Below are 18,534 nucleotides of genomic sequence, written 5' to 3' on the forward strand. Positions count from 1 at the left end.
ACAGAAGAGCCTCCTGTCCTGACTGGAGGAGCTCACCCAGCTGTGTCTGGAGAGAAGCCAGGGTATCGGCCTCAACCACAGGGCTGGGCAGCTTGTTCCCCACCCCCACCCCCCTCTGTGTACAGTAGAGCCTCCTGTCCTGACTGGAGGAGCTCACCCAGCTGTGTCTGGAGAGAAGCCAGGGTATCGGCTTCAACCACAGGGCTGGGCAGCTTGTTCTCCACCCCCACCACCCTCTGTGTAAAGACGCCCCTCCTGTCCTGACTGGAGGAGCTCACCCAGCTGTGTCTGGAGAGAAGTCGGGGTATCGGCTCCAACCACAGGGCTGGGCAGCTTGTTCCCCACCACCACCACTCTCTGTGTAAAGAAGAGCCTCCTGTCCTGACTGGAGGAGCTCACCCAGCTGTGTCTGGAGAGAAGCCAGGGTATCGGCTTCAACCACAGGGCTGGGCAGCTTGTTCCCCACCCCCACCCCCCTCTGTGTACAGAAGAGCCTCCTGTCCTGACTGGAGGAGCTCACCCAGCTGTGTCTGGAGAGAAGCCAGGGTATCGGCTTCAACCACAGGGCTGGGCAGCTTGTTCCCCACCCCCACCCCCCTCTGTGTACAGAAGAGCCTCCTGTCCTGACTGGAGGAGCTCACCCAGCTGGGTCTGGAGAGAAGCCAGGGTATCGGCTTCAACCACAGGGCTGGGCAGCTTGTTCCCCACCCCCACCACCCTCTGTGTAAAAGAAGTACCTCCCGTCCCGATCGGAGGAACTCACCCATCCCGTCCCTGGCGGGAGGCCGGGACCACAACCGGATCCGGCCGATCCAAACTTCACTTCCGAACCACACCTGTTCCTCGCCAGCCCCGACAGCGTCCTGTGGGGCCAAACAGGTGCGCTGAAGGTGCAAGACGCCCCACTGAAGGGAGTTGGACTGCGTTCTGGGAAAGGCCATTTCCCAGAGCACACTGCAGAAGGCGCACACAGAGTGCACCCCTCCGGATCCAAGCAGTAAACCCCCCCCATCCCCAGTCACCCTCTGGGAATACTACAATTCAGGGTTCAGGGTTACGCATCAGGAACTGGACAAAGGGCGTTTCCAGACGCAGCCCGATGGCTAATTTTTGACCAGACTCTCCCTCCTCTCTGCTGTCTAATCACGTCCGGCGGACGTTTCTCTCTGCCCCCAGCTCGGCTCGAACGCCAGGCCCCGGCGCCCCGTCCTCACACGAGTCCGAGCACGTTCCTGCTTCCCGTTCACAGACTGCACCGTCTCCTTTCAGACACAATTCCCGGAAATACCCAACCCCCCAGCCAGGGGGAAAAAGATGCAGCCAGCCGGTGAGATTAAGCAATACGCAAATATTTTATAGAAGCATTTTGGACAAGAGACATAACTTTTTTAACAGTAAAGGTAAACATGTTACACTTTTTTTAAACGAGAGAGTCCAGATTTCAAATATTGAGTATTGGAAAGATGATACCCCTCTCTCTCTCAGTGCAGTGTTAATGTACTGGAGTGTCCAGTCAGTGTGTCTGTATGAACCCCTCTCTCTCTCAGTGCAGTGTTAATGTACTGGAGTGTCCAGTCAGTGTGTCTGTATGAACCCCTCTCTCTCTCAGTGCAGTGTTAATGTACTGGAGTGTCCAGTCAGTGTGTCTGTATGAACCCCTCTCTCTCTCAGTGAAGTGTTCATGTACTGGAGTGTCCAGTCAGTGTGTCTGTATGAACCCCTCTCTCTCTCTCAGTGCAGTGTTCATGTACTGGAGTGTCCAGTCAGTGTGTGTGTGTATTAACCCCTCTCTCTCTCAGTGCAGTGTTCATGTACTGGAGTGTCCAGTCAGTGTGTCTGTATGAACCCCTCTCTCTCTCAGTGCAGTGTTAATGTACTGGAGTGTCCAGTCAGTGTGTGTGTATGAACCCCTCTCTCTCTCAGTGCAGTGTTAATGTACTGGAGTGTCCAGTCAGTGTGTCTGTATGAACCCCTCTCTCTCTCAGTGCAGTGTTAATGTACTGGAGTGTCCAGTCAGTGTGTCTGTATGAACCCCTCTCTCTCTCAGTGCAGTGTTAATGTACTGGAGTGTCCAGTCAGTGTGTCTGTATGAACCCCTCTCTCTCTCAGTGCAGTGTTAATGTACTGGAGTGTCCAGTCAGTGTGTCTGTATGAACCCCTCTCTCTCTCAGTGCAGTGTTAATGTACTGGAGTGTCCAGTCAGTGTGTCTGTATGAACCCCTCTCTCTCTCAGTGCAGTGTTAATGTACTGGAGTGTCCAGTCAGTGTGTCTGTATGAACCCCTCTCTCTCTCAGTGCAGTGTTACTGTACTGGAGTGTCCAGTCAGTGTGTCTGTATGAACCCCTCTCTCTCTCAGTGCAGTGTTAATGTACTGGAGTGTCCAGTCAGTGTGTCTGTATGAACCCCTCTCTCTCTCAGTGCAGTGTTAATGTACTGGAGTGTCCAGTCAGTGTGTCTGTATGAACCCCTCTCTCTCTCAGTGTTAATGTACTGGAGTGTCCAGTCAGTGTGTCTGTATTAACCCCTCTCTCTCTCAGTGCTGTGTTAATGTACTGGAGTGTCCAGTCAGTGTGTCTGTATGAACCCCTCTCTCTCTCAGGGCAGTGTTAATGTACTGGAGTGTCCAGTCAGTGTGTCTGTATGAACCCCTCTCTCTCTCAGTGCAGTGTTAATGTACTGGAGTGTCCAGTCAGTGTGTCTGTATGAACCCCTCTCTCTCTCAGTGCAGTGTTAATGTACTGGAGTGTCCAGTCAGTGTGTCTGTATGAACCCCTCTCTCTCTCAGTGCAGTGTTAATGTACTGGAGTGTCCAGTCAGTGTGTCTGTATGAACCCCTCTCTCTCTCAGTGTTAATGTACTGGAGTGTCCAGTCAGTGTGTCTGTATTAACCCCTCTCTCTCTCAGTGCTGTGTTAATGTACTGGAGTGTCCAGTCAGTGTGTCTGTATGAACCCCTCTCTCTCTCAGGGCAGTGTTAATGTACTGGAGTGTCCAGTCAGTGTGTCTGTATGAACCCCTCTCTCTCTCAGTGCAGTGTTAATGTACTGGAGTGTCCAGTCAGTGTGTCTGTATGAACCCCTCTCTCTCTCAGTGCAGTGTTAATGTACTGGAGTGTCCAGTCAGTGTGTCTGTATTAACCCCTCTCTCTCTCAGTGCAGTGTTAATGTACTGGAGTGTCCAGTCAGTGTGTCTGTATGAACCCCTCTCTCTCTCAGTGCAGTGTTAATGTACTGGAGTGTCCAGTCAGTGTGTCTGTATGAACCCCTCTCTCTCTCAGTGCAGTGTTAATGTACTGGAGTGTCCAGTCAGTGTGTCTGTATTAACCCCTCTCTCTCTCAGTGCAGTGTTAATGTACTGGAGTGTCCAGTCAGTGTGTCTGTATTAACCCCTCTCTCTCTCAGTGCAGTGTTAATGTACTGGAGTGTCCAGTCAGTGTGTCTGTATGAACCCCTCTCTCTCTCAGTGCAGTGTTACTGTACTGGAGTGTCCAGTCAGTGTGTCTGTATTAACCCCTCTCTCTCAGTGCAGTGTTAATGTACTGGAGTGTCCAGTCAGTGTGTCTGTATTAACCCCTCTCTCTCAGTGCAGTGTTAATGTACTGGAGTGTCCAGTCAGGGGTCTGTCTCCACGCTCAGCTGATTGCCGTGCAGGAACAGCAGCTGGTCCAGCGACTCCGGGGGGAGGGCGGCCCGTCGGCGCAGCACGGCGCCCCCCCCCTCGGTGAGCAGCCAGGGGGCGGGCGCGGCGGTCGCCGGCGGGGCCAGGAAGCGGCGGGCAGCGCGGGCCAGCAGGGGGAACTGGGCCCGCCGCGCGCGCCACCACAGCAGGGGGTCCGCCGCCAGGGGGGCGCCCTCCCCGGCCCGGAAGGCCGCGATCTCGCGCTCGGCCCGCTGGGAGGGCGACTGCGCCCCGCCGCCGCCGCCGCCGCCGCACAGGTCCCCCAGCAGGAACTCCATCCCCGAGGGGGCGGCCCGGCCCGGGGGGGCGCAGGAGGAGGAGGAGGAGGAGGCCGGGCCGCGCCCCTCTCCGCCCGCTCCTCCTTCCTCCTCCTCCTCCCTGCCGGGCGCGGGCCCCCGCTCCTCTTCCTCGGCCCCCTCTGCGCCTTCGTCTTCGCCGCTCCCCGCCTCCCCCCCGATCCGGACCAGCTCGTACTCCGGCAACGGGCCCTCCTCCTCCTCCTCCTCCTCCTCGGCTCCGGCCCGTCTGGGCCTCTTCCGGGCCCCGGGCGCCCCCTCCCCCGCGGCCCCCCACCCCTCCTCCCCGGCCAGCCCGGCCACCTCCCTCCGCAGGCGGGCGAAGGTGTCCACCCGCTCCCCCGGCTCCAGGAAGTCCAGGCCGCGGAAGCGGGGGTCCAGGGCGCAGGCCAGGTTGAGGGCCCGCCGGAGGCCCGGCCGGCCGTAGGCGCGGGCCAGGCTCCCGCGCAGGCCCCGCTTGGCGGCCCGGGCGAAGGCGGAGTCGGCGGGCCGCGGGGCGAAGTGGCGGGAGACCAGGCCGGCCAGGACGGGCCGGAGCAGGGAGAGGCTGGGGAAGCGCTCCCGGGCCAGCGTGCCGCACGCCACCGCCAGGGGCTTCAGCACCGCGGCCAGCTCGCCCAGCAGCAGCCAGTCGGGGCCCCGGGGGTACGGGGGGGGGCCGGAGGGGGGCCGCTCGCCGCCGCCTTCGCCCGCCTCCGCCCGCGCCAGCAGCTCGGCGATCAGCGACCGGCTGTCGGCGAGGGCCTGCACCAGCCCGTAGGCCTCCAGCCAGCGGGGCCCGCCCTGCGCCAGCGCCCGGAGGCCCCGTTTCAGCTGGGGGTGCCGGTCCAGCCCCCCCGAGGAGGAGGAGGAGGAGGAGGAGGAGGAGGGAGAGGGAGGCGGAGACTCGCTCCCGCGCGGCTCGGCCGCCAGCAGCCTCTCGGCCAGCGCCCGGGCCCGCCGCAGGGCGCGGGACACGTCGGGGCGGCCCAGGAGCTGCTCCACGCACTCCCTCAGCGCCGCCCCCGCGCAGGGGATGGGGGGCCAGGCGGCGCCCCCCGTGGCCGGGGGCTGGGGGTCCCCGCCCTCGAGGGGCCCCTCCTTCCGCGGGCAGGGGGGGCCGGGGGCCGCGGGGAAGAGCTCGGGATCCGCCCCTTCCTCGCCCCCGCCGCGGCCCCTCTTCCCCCTCGGACCCCCGCCCTCCTCCTCCTCTTCCTCCTCCCGGCGGGACCCCCACTCCCTCTTTCTCTGCTTCTGGTGCTGCCGCTCACTCGGGGTTCCCTTCCTGCGCTGCTTCTCTCCCGCCTCCTCCTCGTCCTCCTCTTCCTCTCCCGCCTCCTCCTCTTCCTCCTCCCCCCCGCCGTCGCCCTGCTCGCGGCGGGACCCCCACTCCCTCTTTCTCTGCTTCTGGTGCTGCCGCTCATTCGGGGTTCCCTTCCTGCGGTGCTTCTCTCCCGCCTCCTCCTCCTCCTCTTCCTCTTCCTCTCCCACCTCCTCCTCCTCCTCCCCCGTCCCGTCCCACAAGCCCCTCTCCGACGCCCCCAGCACCAGGAAACTGGGCTCCCCCACGCCCCACTCCCGGGCCGCCGCCCGGACGGCCGCCCGGACGGCCCCGCCCCCCGGCCCTGGCCCCGCCCCCGGCCCCGCCCCCAGCGGCCGCGTGCTCAGCACCAGGTGGCGGCGGGCGAACCCCTCGTCCACGAAGTGGGCGGAGAGCGTGACGTAGGAGGCCGGGGGGCCGGGGGCGCCGTGGAGCCACACGTCGGCGCTCAGGGCCACGCCGCAGCCCGGCGGGGAGGAGGAGGAGGAGGAGGAGGAGGAGAGGGAGGAGTCCGAGCTCGAGCCGGCCGCGGGGCCCGGCCCGGGGCCCGGCGGGGGCCCCCCCCGCAGCAGCCGGGCCCCCCTCTCCCGGCCCCGGCGGTGGGCCTCCCCCAGGACGGTGCGGGAGAGGCAGGCGGCCGAGGGCACCGCGTAAGAGGGGCGCAGCGCCCCCAGCAGCTGCACGAAGCCCTCCCCCTCCACCGTCTCCGGGGGCAGCAGGTCCCGCACCAGGAAGGCGGCGATGGCGCGGGTGGGGGGGGCCGGGGGGGGGCGCCCGCCCCTGGGGCTCAGCGGGGCGGGGCTGGCGGGCGGGGGCGGGGGCGGGGGCGCCCCCCCCACCAGCTGGTTGTACTCGGGCCGGTGCTTGTAGACCAGGTGCTGGCGCAGGTTGGTGGTGTTGCCGCTGTAGGAGAGGCGCACGGCGCACAGCTTGCACACGATCTTGGTCTTGTCCAGGATGCGCCCCAGCGCGTCGCCCTGGAACCCGAAGAAGGTCCAGTAGCGGCTCTGGGCCCGGCCCAGGCTCACCAGGTTCTGGGTGCCCTCCAGGAAGGGGTACGGCGGGCCGGGCCCCGCCTTGGCGGGCGGGAGGGCGGAGGTCACCGGGGCGCCGCACTGCCCTGGCTGGCCACAGGGGGCGCCGCTCGCCCTGCTCTCCGGGCCGGCCTGGTCTCCGTTGCCGGGGCGACCGGCGCTGCTGGGGCGGGGGCGGGCGGCGAGGGAGCCGGGGGGCACCTGCAGGTCCTGGAACAGCCTCATCAGCAGCTCCTTCTCCCCGAACTCGTACTTGAAGTGCTCGCCTGGCGGGACAGGGGGAGGGGCGGGGGTCAGCGTTTCGTTTCGTCCCTGCTCAGTCTTCCTCCCCCCCCATCTCGCCCACCCTCCTCCTCCTCCTCCCTCTGTCTCCCCTCCTCCTCCTCCTCACTCCACCAGCCCCTCCATCATTCCTCAACTTTCCTTCTCATCCTCCTCCTCCTCCCTATGTCTCCCCTCATCCTCCTCCTCACTCCACCAGCCCCTCCCTCTGTCCCCCTGTCCTCTCCCTCTCTCTCTCGTACCCAGCCTCAGTCCCAGGGTGTGGGCGTACTCCTCTCTCTCCCTCTGTCCCCCTGTCCTCTCTCTCCCTCCCTCTGTCCCCCTGTCCTCTCCCTCTCTCTCCCTCCCTCTGTCCCCCTGTCCTCTCCCTCCCTCTCTCTCTCGTACCCAGCCTCAGTCCCAGGGTGTGGGCGTACTCCTCTCCCTCCCTCTGTCCCCCTGTCCTCTCCCTCCCTCTCGTACCCAGCCTCAGTCCCAGGGTGTGGGCGTACTCCTCTCCCTCCCTCTGTCCCCCTGTCCTCTCCTCTCCCTCCCTCTGTCCCCCTGTCCTCTCTCTCCCTCCCTCTGTCCCCCTGTCCTCTCCCTCCCTCTCTCGTACCCAGCCTCAGTCCCAGGGTGTGGGCGTACTCCTCTCCCTCTCTCTCTCGTACCCAGCCTCAGTCCCAGGGTGTGGGCATACTCCTCTCTCTCCCTCTGTCCCCCTGTCCTCTCTCTCCCTCCCTCTGTCCCCCTGTCCTCTCCCTCCCTCTCTCTCTCGTACCCAGCCTCAGTCCCAGGGTGTGGGCGTACTCCTCTCCCTCCCTCTGTCCCCCTGTCCTCTCTCTCCCTCCCTCTGTCCCCCTGTCCTCTCTCTCGTACCCAGCCTCAGTCCCAGGGTGTGGGCGTACTCCTCTCTCTCCCTCTGTCTCCCTGTCCTCTCTCTCTCTCCCTCTGTCCCCCTGTCCTCTCCCTCCCCCCCTCTCTCGTACCCAGCCTCAGTCCCAGGGTGTGGGCGTACTCCTCTCTCTCCCTCTGTCCCCCTGTCCTCTCTCTCCCTCCCTCTGTCCCCCTGTCCTCTCCTCTCTCTCCCTCCCTCTGTCCCCCTGTCCTCTCTCTCTCTCCCTCTGTCCCCCTGTCCTCTCCCTCTCTCTCGTACCCAGCCTCAGTCCCAGGGTGTGGGCGTACTCCTCTCTCTCCCTCTGTCCCCCTGTCCTCTCTCTCGTACCCAGCCTCAGTCCCAGGGTGTGGGCGTACTCCTGTCTCTCCCTCTGTCCCCCTGTCCTCTCTCTCGTACCCAGCCTCAGTCCCAGGGTGTGGGCGTACTCCTCTCTCTCCCTCTGTCCCCCTGTCCTCTCTCTCGTACCCAGCCTCAGTCCCAGGGTGTGGGCGTACTCCTCTCCCTCCCTCTGTCCCCCTGTCCTCTCCCTCTCTCTCTCTCTCGTACCCAGCCTCAGTCCCAGGGTGTGGGCGTACTCCTCTCTCTCCCTCTGTCCCCCTGTCCTCTCCCTCCCTCTGTCCCCCTGTCCTCTCCCTCTCTCTCTCGTACCCAGCCTCAGTCCCAGGGTGTGGGCGTACTCCTCTCTCTCCCTCTGTCCCCCTGTCCTCTCCCTCTCGTACCCAGCCTCAGTCCCAGGGTGTGGGCGTACTCCTCTCCGATCCACACCAGGAGCTCCGTGCCGGCGCTGACCGGGCAGTTGGTCCGGTAGTAGATCCGGCCGCGGTACTGGAACGCAGTCAGGTTGCGCTCCTCCTCGTTGGAGGCACAGGCCACATACCTGCAGGACACGCCGGGCACACGTCAGCAACACGGGTCCCGCAAAACACGAAACGGATCCAAGCCCGGGTCCGAGGTCCCGCCCGCCTGCTGGTAGACTAGTGTTAACACATACGCTGGGCGGAAAACTACAGGAAAAATGGCTTCCCCACTGAGCGCCGCAGGGTCGGCCATCTTGTTTTGTAGTTCCCACAGCCCCTGCGATCCGAATGCCGAGCAGTGGCAGCTCACTCACCTCATCCAGTTGGAGCTGGAGTCATCCGAGGCGTCGACATAGAAATAGGATCCGTTCTCCTTGATCTGGGGAGACACGCGGAGCAGACAGCACCCTCCTGTCAATATTGATACTGCAGCAGTACTCACAGCCCGAGAGCACACAGCACCCTCCTGTCAATATTAATACTGCAGCAGTACTCACAGCCTGGGAGCACACAGCACCCTCCTGTCAATATTAATACTGCAGCAGTACTCACAGCCCGAGAGCACACAGCACCCTCCTGTCAATATTAATACTGCAGCAGTACTCACAGCCTGAGAGCACACAGCACCCTCCTGTCAATATTAATACTGCAGCAGTACTCACAGCCCGAGAGCACACAGCACCCTCCTGTCGATATTAATACTGCAGCAGTACTCACAGTCCAAGAGCACACAGCACCCTCCTGTCAATATTAATACTGCAGCAGTACTCACAGCCCGAGAGCACACAGCACCCTCCTGTCGATATTAATACTGCAGCAGTACTCACAGCCCGAGAGCACACAGCACCCTCCTGTCAATATTAATACTGCAGCAGTACTCACAGCCCGAGAGCGCACAGCACCCTCCTGTCAATATTAATACTGCAGCAGTACTCACAGCCTGAGAGCACACAGCACCCTCCTGTCAATATTAATACTGCAGCAGTACTCACAGCCCGAGAGCACACAGCACCCTCCTGTCAATATTAATACTGCAGCAGTACTCACAGCCTGAGAGCACACAGCACCCTCCTGTCAATATTAATACTGCAGCAGTACTCACAGCCCGAGAGCACACAGCACCCTCCTGTCGATATTAATACTGCAGCAGTACTCACAGTCCAAGAGCACACAGCACCCTCCTGTCAATATTAATACTGCAGCAGTACTCACAGCCCGAGAGCACACAGCACCCTCCTGTCGATATTAATACTGCAGCAGTACTCACAGCCCGAGAGCACACAGCACCCTCCTGTCAATATTAATACTGCAGCAGTACTCACAGCCCGAGAGCGCACAGCACCCTCCTGTCAATATTAATACTGCAGCAGTACTCACAGCCTGAGAGCACACAGCACCCTCCTGTCAATATTAATACTGCTGCAGTACTCACAGCCTGAGAGCGCACAGCACCCTCCTGTCAATATTAATACTGCAGCAGTACTCACAGCCTGAGAGCACACAGCACCCTCCTGTCAATATTAATACTGCAGCAGTACTCACAGCCTGAGAGCACACAGCACCCCCCTGTCAATATTAATACTGCAGCAGTACTCACAGCCTGAGAGCACACAGCACCCTCCTGTCAATATTAATACTACAGCAATACTCCATCCTGTCATCATTAATCCTACAGTCATACTCACAGCCCAGCAACACACAGACTGTATTAATACTACAGTCACACTAACAGGCCAGGAGTACACCGCCAGTATTAATACTACAGTCACACTCACAGCCCAAGAGCACAGTCAGTATTAATACTGCAGTCACACTCACAGACCAGGAGTAGGGTTAGTATTTATACTTCAGTCATACTCACAGCACAGCAGCACACAGTCAGTATTAATACTACAGTCACACTCACAGCCCCAGAGTACAGTCAGTATGAATACTACAGTCATACTCACAGCCCAGGAGTACACAGTCAGTATGAATACTACAGTCATACTCACAGCCCAGGAGTACACAATCAGTATGAATACTACAGTCATACTCACAGCCCAGGAGTACACAGTCAGTATTAACATTACAGTCACGCTCACAGCCCCAGAGTACAGTCAGCATGAATACTACAGTCATACTCACAGCCCAGGAGTACACAGTCAGTATTAATATTACAGTCACACTCACAGCCCCAGAGTACAGTCAGCATGAATACTACAGTCATACTCACAGCCCAGGAGTACACAGTCAGTATTAATACTACAGTCACACTCACAGCCCCAGAGTACAGTCAGTATGAATACTACAGTCATACTCACAGCCCAGGAGTACACAGTACACTCCTGCCGGTCCAGCAGCACCTCGCCCTCGTAGGGGCCGAAGATCCAGCCCTGTGGCAGGACGCTCTGGGCACAGAACACGCCCAGCGTCCCTCCTGCTGCCCCCCGCTGCCTCAGCTCCAGGCCCTGGGGCAGAGACAGCACAGCACGGCAGCCCCCCCCCGGCCGCTCCCTCCTGCGCCCCCTGCCTCGCTCCCTCTCGCCCTCCACCGGGGCGTCTCGCACGAAGTGGGGCGTGCCGTGCCTGGGGCAGGACTCCCTGAAGAACAGCCGACACTGTTCACAGACTGAGAGAGAGAGAGAGAGAGAGAGAGAGAGAGAGAGAGAGAGAGAGAGAGAGAGAGAGAGAGAGAGAGAGAGAGAGAGAGAGAGAGAGAGAGAGAGAGAGAGAGAGAGAGAGAGAGAGAGAGAGAGAGAGAGAGGGGTTCATACAGACACACTGACTGGACACTCCAGTACATGAACACTGCACTGAGAGAGAGAGGGGTTCATACAGCGCTGCCCACAACACTCGCACCTCTGAGTCACAGCATCGCCCTCTCAGCCACAGCACAGCCTCCAGACACACACTGACAGCCCCACTCAGGACTGAGGACACAGGAGACACTCCAGTACATGAACACTGCACTGAGAGAGAGAGGGGTTCATACAGACACACTGACTGGACACTCCAGTACATTAACACTGCACTGAGAGAGAGAGGGGTTCATACAGACACACTGACTGGACACTCCAGTACATGAACACAGCACTGAGAGAGAGAGAGGTTAATACAGACACACTGACTGGACACTCCAGTACATTAACACTGCACTGAGAGAGAGGGGTTAATACAGACACACTGACTGGACACTCCAGTACATTAACACTGCACTGAGAGAGAGGGGGGTTCATACACACACACTGACTGGACACTCCAGTACATTAACACTGCACTGTGAGAGAGAGGGGTTAGTACAGACACACTGACTGGACACTCCAGTACATGAACACAGCACTGAGAGAGAGAGGGGTTCATACAGACACACTGACTGGACACTCCAGTACATTAACACTGCACTGAGAGAGAGAGAGGGGTTAATACACACACACTGACTGGACACTCCAGTACATTAACACTGCACTGAGAGAGAGAGGGGTTCATACAGACACACTGACTGGACACTCCAGTACATTAACACTGCACTGAGAGAGAGAGGGGTTCATACAGACACACTGACTGGACACTCCAGTACATTAACACTGCACTGAGAGAGAGAGGGGTTCATACAGACACACTGACTGGACACTCCAGTACATGAACACTGCACTGAGAGAGAGAGGGGTTCATACAGACACACTGACTGGACACTCCAGTACATTAACACTGCACTGAGAGAGAGAGGGGTTCATACACACACACTGACTGGACACTCCAGTACATTAACACTGCACTGAGAGAGAGAGGGGTTAATACAGACACACTGACTGGACACTGCAGTACATTAACACTGCACTGAGAGAGAGAGGGGTTAATACAGACACACTGACTGGACACTGCAGTACATTAACACTGCACTGAGAGAGAGAGGGGTTCATACACACACACTGACTGGACACTCCAGTACATTAACACTGCACTGAGAGAGAGAGGGGTTAATACAGACACACTGACTGGACACTGCAGTACATTAACACTGCACTGAGAGAGAGAGGGGTTCATACAGACACACTGACTGGACACTCCAGTACATGAACACTGCACTGAGAGAGAGAGGGGTAAATACAGACACACTGACTGGACACTCCAGTACATTAACACTGCACTGAGAGAGAGAGGGGTTCATACAGACACACTGACTGGACACTCCAGTACATTAACACTGCACTGAGAGAGAGAGGGGTTCATACACACACACTGACTGGACACTCCAGTACATTAACACTGCACTGAGAGAGAGAGGGGTTAATACAGACACACTGACTGGACACTGCAGTACATTAACACTGCACTGAGAGAGAGAGGGGTTAATACAGACACACTGACTGGACACTGCAGTACATTAACACTGCACTGAGAGAGAGAGGGGTTAATACAGACACACTGACTGGACACTGCAGTACATTAACACTGCACTGAGAGAGAGAGGGGTTCATACAGACACACTGACTGGACACTCCAGTACATGAACACTGCACTGAGAGAGAGAGGGGTAAATACAGACACACTGACTGGACACTCCAGTACATTAACACTGCACTGAGAGAGAGAGGGGTTCATACAGACACACTGACTGGACACTCCAGTACATTAACACTGCACTGAGAGAGAGAGGGGTTCATACAGACACACTGACTGGACACTCCAGTACATTAACACTGCACTGAGAGAGAGAGGGGTTCATACAGACACACTGACTGGACACTCCAGTACATTAACACTGCACTGAGAGGGAGAGGGGTTCATACAGACACACTGACTGGACACTCCAGTACATGAACACTGCACTGAGAGAGAGAGGGGTTCATACACACACACTGACTGGACACTCCAGTACATGAACACTGCACTGAGAGAGAGAGGGGTTCATACACACACACTGACTGGACACTCCAGTACATTAACACTGCACTGAGAGAGTGGTGGACATGAGAGCAGTGGAGGGGTCAGTAGGGTGTTGCAGTGTTACACTGTAAGGCCAATGATACTCACACAGTAGGTCATCCTCCAGCTTCCCACTGAAATCGCCCACAGCCTGCATCCTGGCCTGCAACACAGAGCATCACATTGCTGAACATCTGAACATCACCCGGGCCCACTGTCTCCTACTGTCTCAAACCCATCTCAGGGTCTTATAAGAGAACCTGGAGTGTCTGTGTCTTTACACACTGTCCACAGGCTGTTACAAGGGAATCTGAAGTGTCTGTGTGTTTACACACTGTCCACAGGCTGTTATAAGGGAATCTGGATTGCTTGTGTCTTTACACACTGTCCACAGGCTGTTATAAGGGAATCTGGAGTGTCTGTGTCTTTACACACTGTCCACAGGCTGTTATAAGAGAATCTGGAGTGTCTGTGTGTTTACACACTGTCTACAGGCTGTTATAAGGGAATCTGGATTGCCTGTGTCTTTACACACTGTCCACAGGCTGTTATAAGAGAATCTGGAGTGTCTGTGTCTTTACACACTGTCCACATGCTGTTACAAGGGAATCTGGAGTGTCTGGGTGTTTACACACTGTCCACAGGCTGTTATAAGGGAATCTGGAGTGTCTGTGTGTTTACACACTGTCCACAGACTGTTATAAGGGAATCTGGAATGTCTGTGTGTTTACGCACTGTCCACAGGCTGTTATAAGGGAATCTGGAGTGTATGCGTGTTCACACACTGTCCACAGACTGTTATAAGGGAATCTGGAGTGTCTGTGTGTTCACACACTGTCCACAGACTGTTATAAGGGAATCTGGAATGTCTGTGTGTTTACACACTGTCCACAGGCTGTTATAAGGGAATCTGGAGTGTCTGTGAGTTTACACACTGACCACAGACTGTTATAAGGGAATCTGGAATGTCTGTGTGTTTACACACTGTCCACAGGCTGTTATAAGGGAATCTGGAGTGTCTGTGTGTTTACACACTGTCCACAGACTGTTATAAGGGAATCTGGAATGTCTGTGTTTACGCACTGTCCACTGGCTGTTATAAGGGAATCTGGAGTGTCTGTGTGTTCACACACTGCCCACAGGCTGTTATAAGGGAATCTGGAGTGTATGCGTGTTCACACACTGTCCACAGACTGTTATAAGGGAATCTGGAGTGTCTGTGTGTTCACACACTGTCCACAGACTGTTATAAGGGAATCTGGAATGTCTGTGTGTTTACACACTGTCCACAGACTGTTATAAGGGAATCTGGAGTGTCTGTGTGTTCACACACTGTCCACAGACTGTTATAAGGGAATCTGGAATGTCTGTGTGTTTACACACTGTCCACAGGCTGTTATAAGGGAATCTGGAGTGTCTGTGAGTTTACACACTGACCACAGACTGTTATAAGGGAATCTGGAATGTCTGTGTGTTTACACACTGTCCACAGGCTGTTATAAGGGAATCTGGAGTGTCTGTGTGTTCACACACTGTCCACAGGCTGTTATGAGGAAATATGGAGTGTCTGTGTGTTTACACACTGTCCACAGGCTGTTATGAGGGAATCTGGAGTGTCTGTGTGTTCACATACTGTCCACAGGCTGTTATAAGGGAATCTGGAGTGTCTGTGTGTTTACACACTGTCCACAGGCTGTTATGAGGGAATCTGGAGTGTCTGTGTGTTCACACACTGTCCACAGGCTGTTATGAGGGAATCTGGAGTGTCTGTGTGTTCACACACTGTCCACAGGCTGTTATGAGGGAATCTGGAGTGTCTGTGAGTTTACACACTGTCCACAGGCTGTTATGAGGGAATCTGGAGTGTCTGTGTGTTTACACACTGTCCACAGGCTGTTATAAGGGAATCTGGAGCGTCTGTCTTCAGATACAGACACAGACACAGAACACTAAGCGGAAAACACGTTTTCGAGGTACCGTAGCGGTACCGATACCTTGTGCCCACGAAGCGCACGAACCGAAAGAGGGAGGAAAAAAAAACTAACTTTTGCAGTCATCGCCCGGCGGCGAGCCGGTCTCCGCCGCGGTCCCAGCGCAGGCTGGTGTCCGAGACATGAGCGGAGCTCAGGCACCCACGGGCTCACACGCACCCTGTCTACATACTCTACATTGACATTCTGTGTGTGTGCTACTACAGCACATGTCGTCGTGTAGGGTTCAATGTGGACGTCCTGGGTAAAGCTGTCCTAAATGATGACGACAACGACATCAATAGCATCGTTAAAAATAGTATTTATAATAAGAGGAATAGTAAATCGCTGTAGTCGCGTATTAGAGTATTTCTCGTTCTCATGTTTTGATCGCTGACCTTCCTGCTCCTGCCGATTAATCGGTTTCCCCGCGGGGTGGTTTTATCGCGGTTTAAAACGCAGGCAAAAACAAAACCACACGGATCAAGCGGCGAGCGCTCGGCCACCGATTAGTCGGCTGGCCCCGTCGCATCCAGACAGAAATGGCGACTGCCTCTCTATCCCTCCCCAACATTGACACTGGCGTTCGGGGAGACCGACCGCCCTGCCTCGCCTCTTCCCCGGACCCAATCCCGGAATTAATCGACAGCTGCCACCGGGTTACACTACACTTTTCCCAGTTTCCTTAAATCCCAAACCGCAAAACTCGGGAGTCCTGAAGGAGACAGTCAGGCATGCACACACACACACAGAGAGACTTTACTTACAGGTCTGGTCAATGCATAAATAGGTTCCCCCCGAACCCGATACCGATACTGGCTGGGCGATACCCGGTCCCGGTTCGCTCCCGGTTCGCCGCGCCTCTCCCGGGCTCGGCTGGACCACCCCGGATTGCTCAGCAATCGGGAGTTAATTTAATCGGCGTTAATTGCGTCGCTGCCTATTAATTGTACGAGGTCCGGACTCGCCGGAATTCGTATTGGCGTATCGGATACTCCTAGCCCCGCCCATCGCCCCCGCCCGATTGGACATATCGATTGGGACTCGGGCGGTGACGGACGGCGGCGCTGTCCAATCCGAGCCTCGGACCGCGGCGGCTGCCCCTGCCCCGGAGCGCCCCGCCCCGTCCTTCAGCCACGGAGACCAATGAACAGCCGATCCGCTGTGATGGGCAGGGCGGCGGCCCAATAGGACAGCTGGCTCCGCCTTCCTCCCCGCCCTGGGTGTGTGTGTGTCTCTCTCTCTCTCCCCGCCCTTCTCCCTGATATCAGTGATGTGCGCTAATGAGACATTTTCACAAGCAGTACCGGCAGCGAAATCTGGGAATCCTATTACAGAAATCACAATAGAGCATAAATTACTGCTCTAAATGATATTAGAGTATAAATTACTGAGAAGAAATTGAGATTTTGTAACGAACAGACTAAAGTCCAAAAATGTTTTGACACGAATGCTTCGTCGACATTGGTACATATTATGGTAATAATAAATCACATATGTCAATAAGAAAACTAACATAGGAACAACAGAAAAACAGCGGGACAGTGGGATACCGCAGCTGAATTCATTGCAATTACATATACAGACAGGCAGCGTTCACTTTGTGAATTTAAAAAGAAATAAAACTGGCGTGTTTGGTAGTTCATAGCTGAGTGATCCCAGAATCTGATCCGGACGTTTCTTGACAGGTATCGGCTTTTAAACCTCAGTTTGTTTAAAGCTTGTTCCCCACTCCCACCACCCTCTGTGTACAGAAGAGGCTCCTGTCCTGACTGGAGGAGCTCACCCAGCTGTGTCTGGAGAGAAGTCAGGGTATTGGCTTCAACCACAGGGCTGGGCAGCTTGTTCCCCACCCCCACCACCCTCTGTGTACAGAACAGCCCCACCCCGTCCTGACTGGAGGAGCTCACCCAGCTGTGTCTGGAGAGAAGCCAGGGTATCGGCTTCAACCACACGGCTGGGCAACTTGTTCCACACCCCCACCCCCCTCTGTGTACAGAAGAGCCCCCTGTCCTGACTGGAGGTTTTAAATCCACTTCCACGTTGCTTCCCGCAGCCGTGCTCACGAAAGGAAAAACTACCGCGTCCCAGTTTTCCCCGAAACCCGCAGAAGGATCTGTTTTCACGCGCCAGCACCTCTGCAGCCCCACGCACGCCTTTCAGTCCGTGTCCCCTCTTCGGGGAGAAAAAAAGGGAGATGAAGCGTCCCTGGGTGGGCTCGAACCACCAACCTTTCGGTTAACAGCCGAACGCGCTAACCGATTGCGCCACAGAGACGCACGCTGGGCCTAAGTGCGCCGTCTCGACCCAAGACGCCGCCTGCCTGCGTCTCCCCCGCTCTCGCCGGGGCTGGTCAGCCCACCCGTGACCTCGCCGGGGAGCCGCGCCGGGCGTGTCCCTCAGCCCCGTGGCCCCTTCGAAACGCCCTTCTCCCGGAATTCACGCTGAGAAAAGCTGGAAATGGAGCTTTTCGCATCTTCCGATGGTATGTCTCGTCTTTTCAACAGGAATGGATTTTTTTTTAAAAAAAAAGGAATTCTGCCTCAGAAGCAGGAACCGAGGGAGCAGCGTCAGGACCATTTCCTTTTGCGGAGGAAGTATTTCGCCCAAATAATCAACAGGTTAATAATTTAAAATCAGGTCTAACAAAATATCAAATAATATCGAAATCTCTCAATTTAACATGTGCCTTTAAGTGTGTATTCCAGGGTCCGCTAACGGTCAGCGTTATTCGCTTGAAAAGATGGCACGATTGCACATGTGCAATATGTTTATATTTATATTGTGCAGTATAGTTCTTAGTTCACTGCTCACTGACTGTACTGACTGTATTGTATTGTTGTATTATTGTATCATTTCGTTACTCTGTGCTGTGTTGACTGCAGTGTCCCCCACGGGATCGAAAAAAGTATCTATCAACAATTGTATGTGACAGGTTTGTTTTTAAATCTCGGATTATTGGGGATTAATATTGAGGTCTCGACTTTGCAACTGAACAGCACCCGAAGCATGAATGTTGCACTGGGCACGAAAGAGCCTTTATAACACCACATAGTCAGACACCAAAGGTTTTTTTTATCACTATCTGACAGACTCGGGGACTTAACTGTAGTTCGAACAACTTATTTTTTAATTTTATTATTAAACATTTAGAATTTACAGATACAAATACAACAAGAGGATCAGAATCATGTACAAGAGAAAAAAAACGCTGCAGAAAAAAAAACATTTAACTACCAGAGGTAATTAAGTAATTATGTGATCAAATTGTATATTTTACACGTATCATATTTTCCTTGCTTTAATATTTCTCAATTATTTATAAGATTTAGTTTCAATATGCATGCGTTTCCTGTAAAAAATAAAACTCAGCACACTGTTCGGACAACTTC

At 56.1% G+C, this 18,534-nt stretch overlaps 1 protein-coding gene and 1 non-coding gene across 4 annotated transcripts in view; both read right to left on the reverse strand.

Annotated features, from left to right (window-relative positions):
* Positions 1-16,182, reverse strand: part of LOC148654361 (uncharacterized) — a 24,912-nt gene extending 8,730 nt beyond the window's left edge. Inside the window, exons 1-7 of one of the 3 annotated variants that reach the window (XM_088646428.1) lie at positions 15,910-16,182; positions 13,281-13,335; positions 10,568-10,875; positions 8,579-8,643; positions 8,187-8,344; positions 3,571-6,574; positions 1,334-1,848 (exon numbers count right to left, since the gene is read on the reverse strand). In XM_088646428.1, coding sequence (XP_088502554.1) covers positions 3,612-6,574; positions 8,187-8,344; positions 8,579-8,643; positions 10,568-10,875; positions 13,281-13,329 — 3,543 coding nt within the window. In that variant the 5' untranslated portion in view covers positions 13,330-13,335; positions 15,910-16,182 and the 3' untranslated portion in view covers positions 1,334-1,848; positions 3,571-3,611. The other 2 variants (XM_088646429.1, XM_088646430.1) reach the window with 2 other exon arrangements.
* A 1,163-nt stretch (positions 16,183-17,345) lies between these two features.
* On the reverse strand, positions 17,346-17,419 carry trnan-guu (transfer RNA asparagine (anticodon GUU)). The gene has a single exon. It is a non-coding gene; the product is annotated as a tRNA-Asn (tRNA).
* Between the last annotated feature and the right edge of the window lie 1,115 nt (positions 17,420-18,534).

Source organism: Lepisosteus platostomus, chromosome 9 (assembly GCF_059453375.1).
Source record: "Lepisosteus platostomus isolate fLepPlt1 chromosome 9, fLepPlt1.hap1, whole genome shotgun sequence".
Lineage (NCBI taxonomy): Eukaryota > Metazoa > Chordata > Actinopteri > Semionotiformes > Lepisosteidae > Lepisosteus > Lepisosteus platostomus.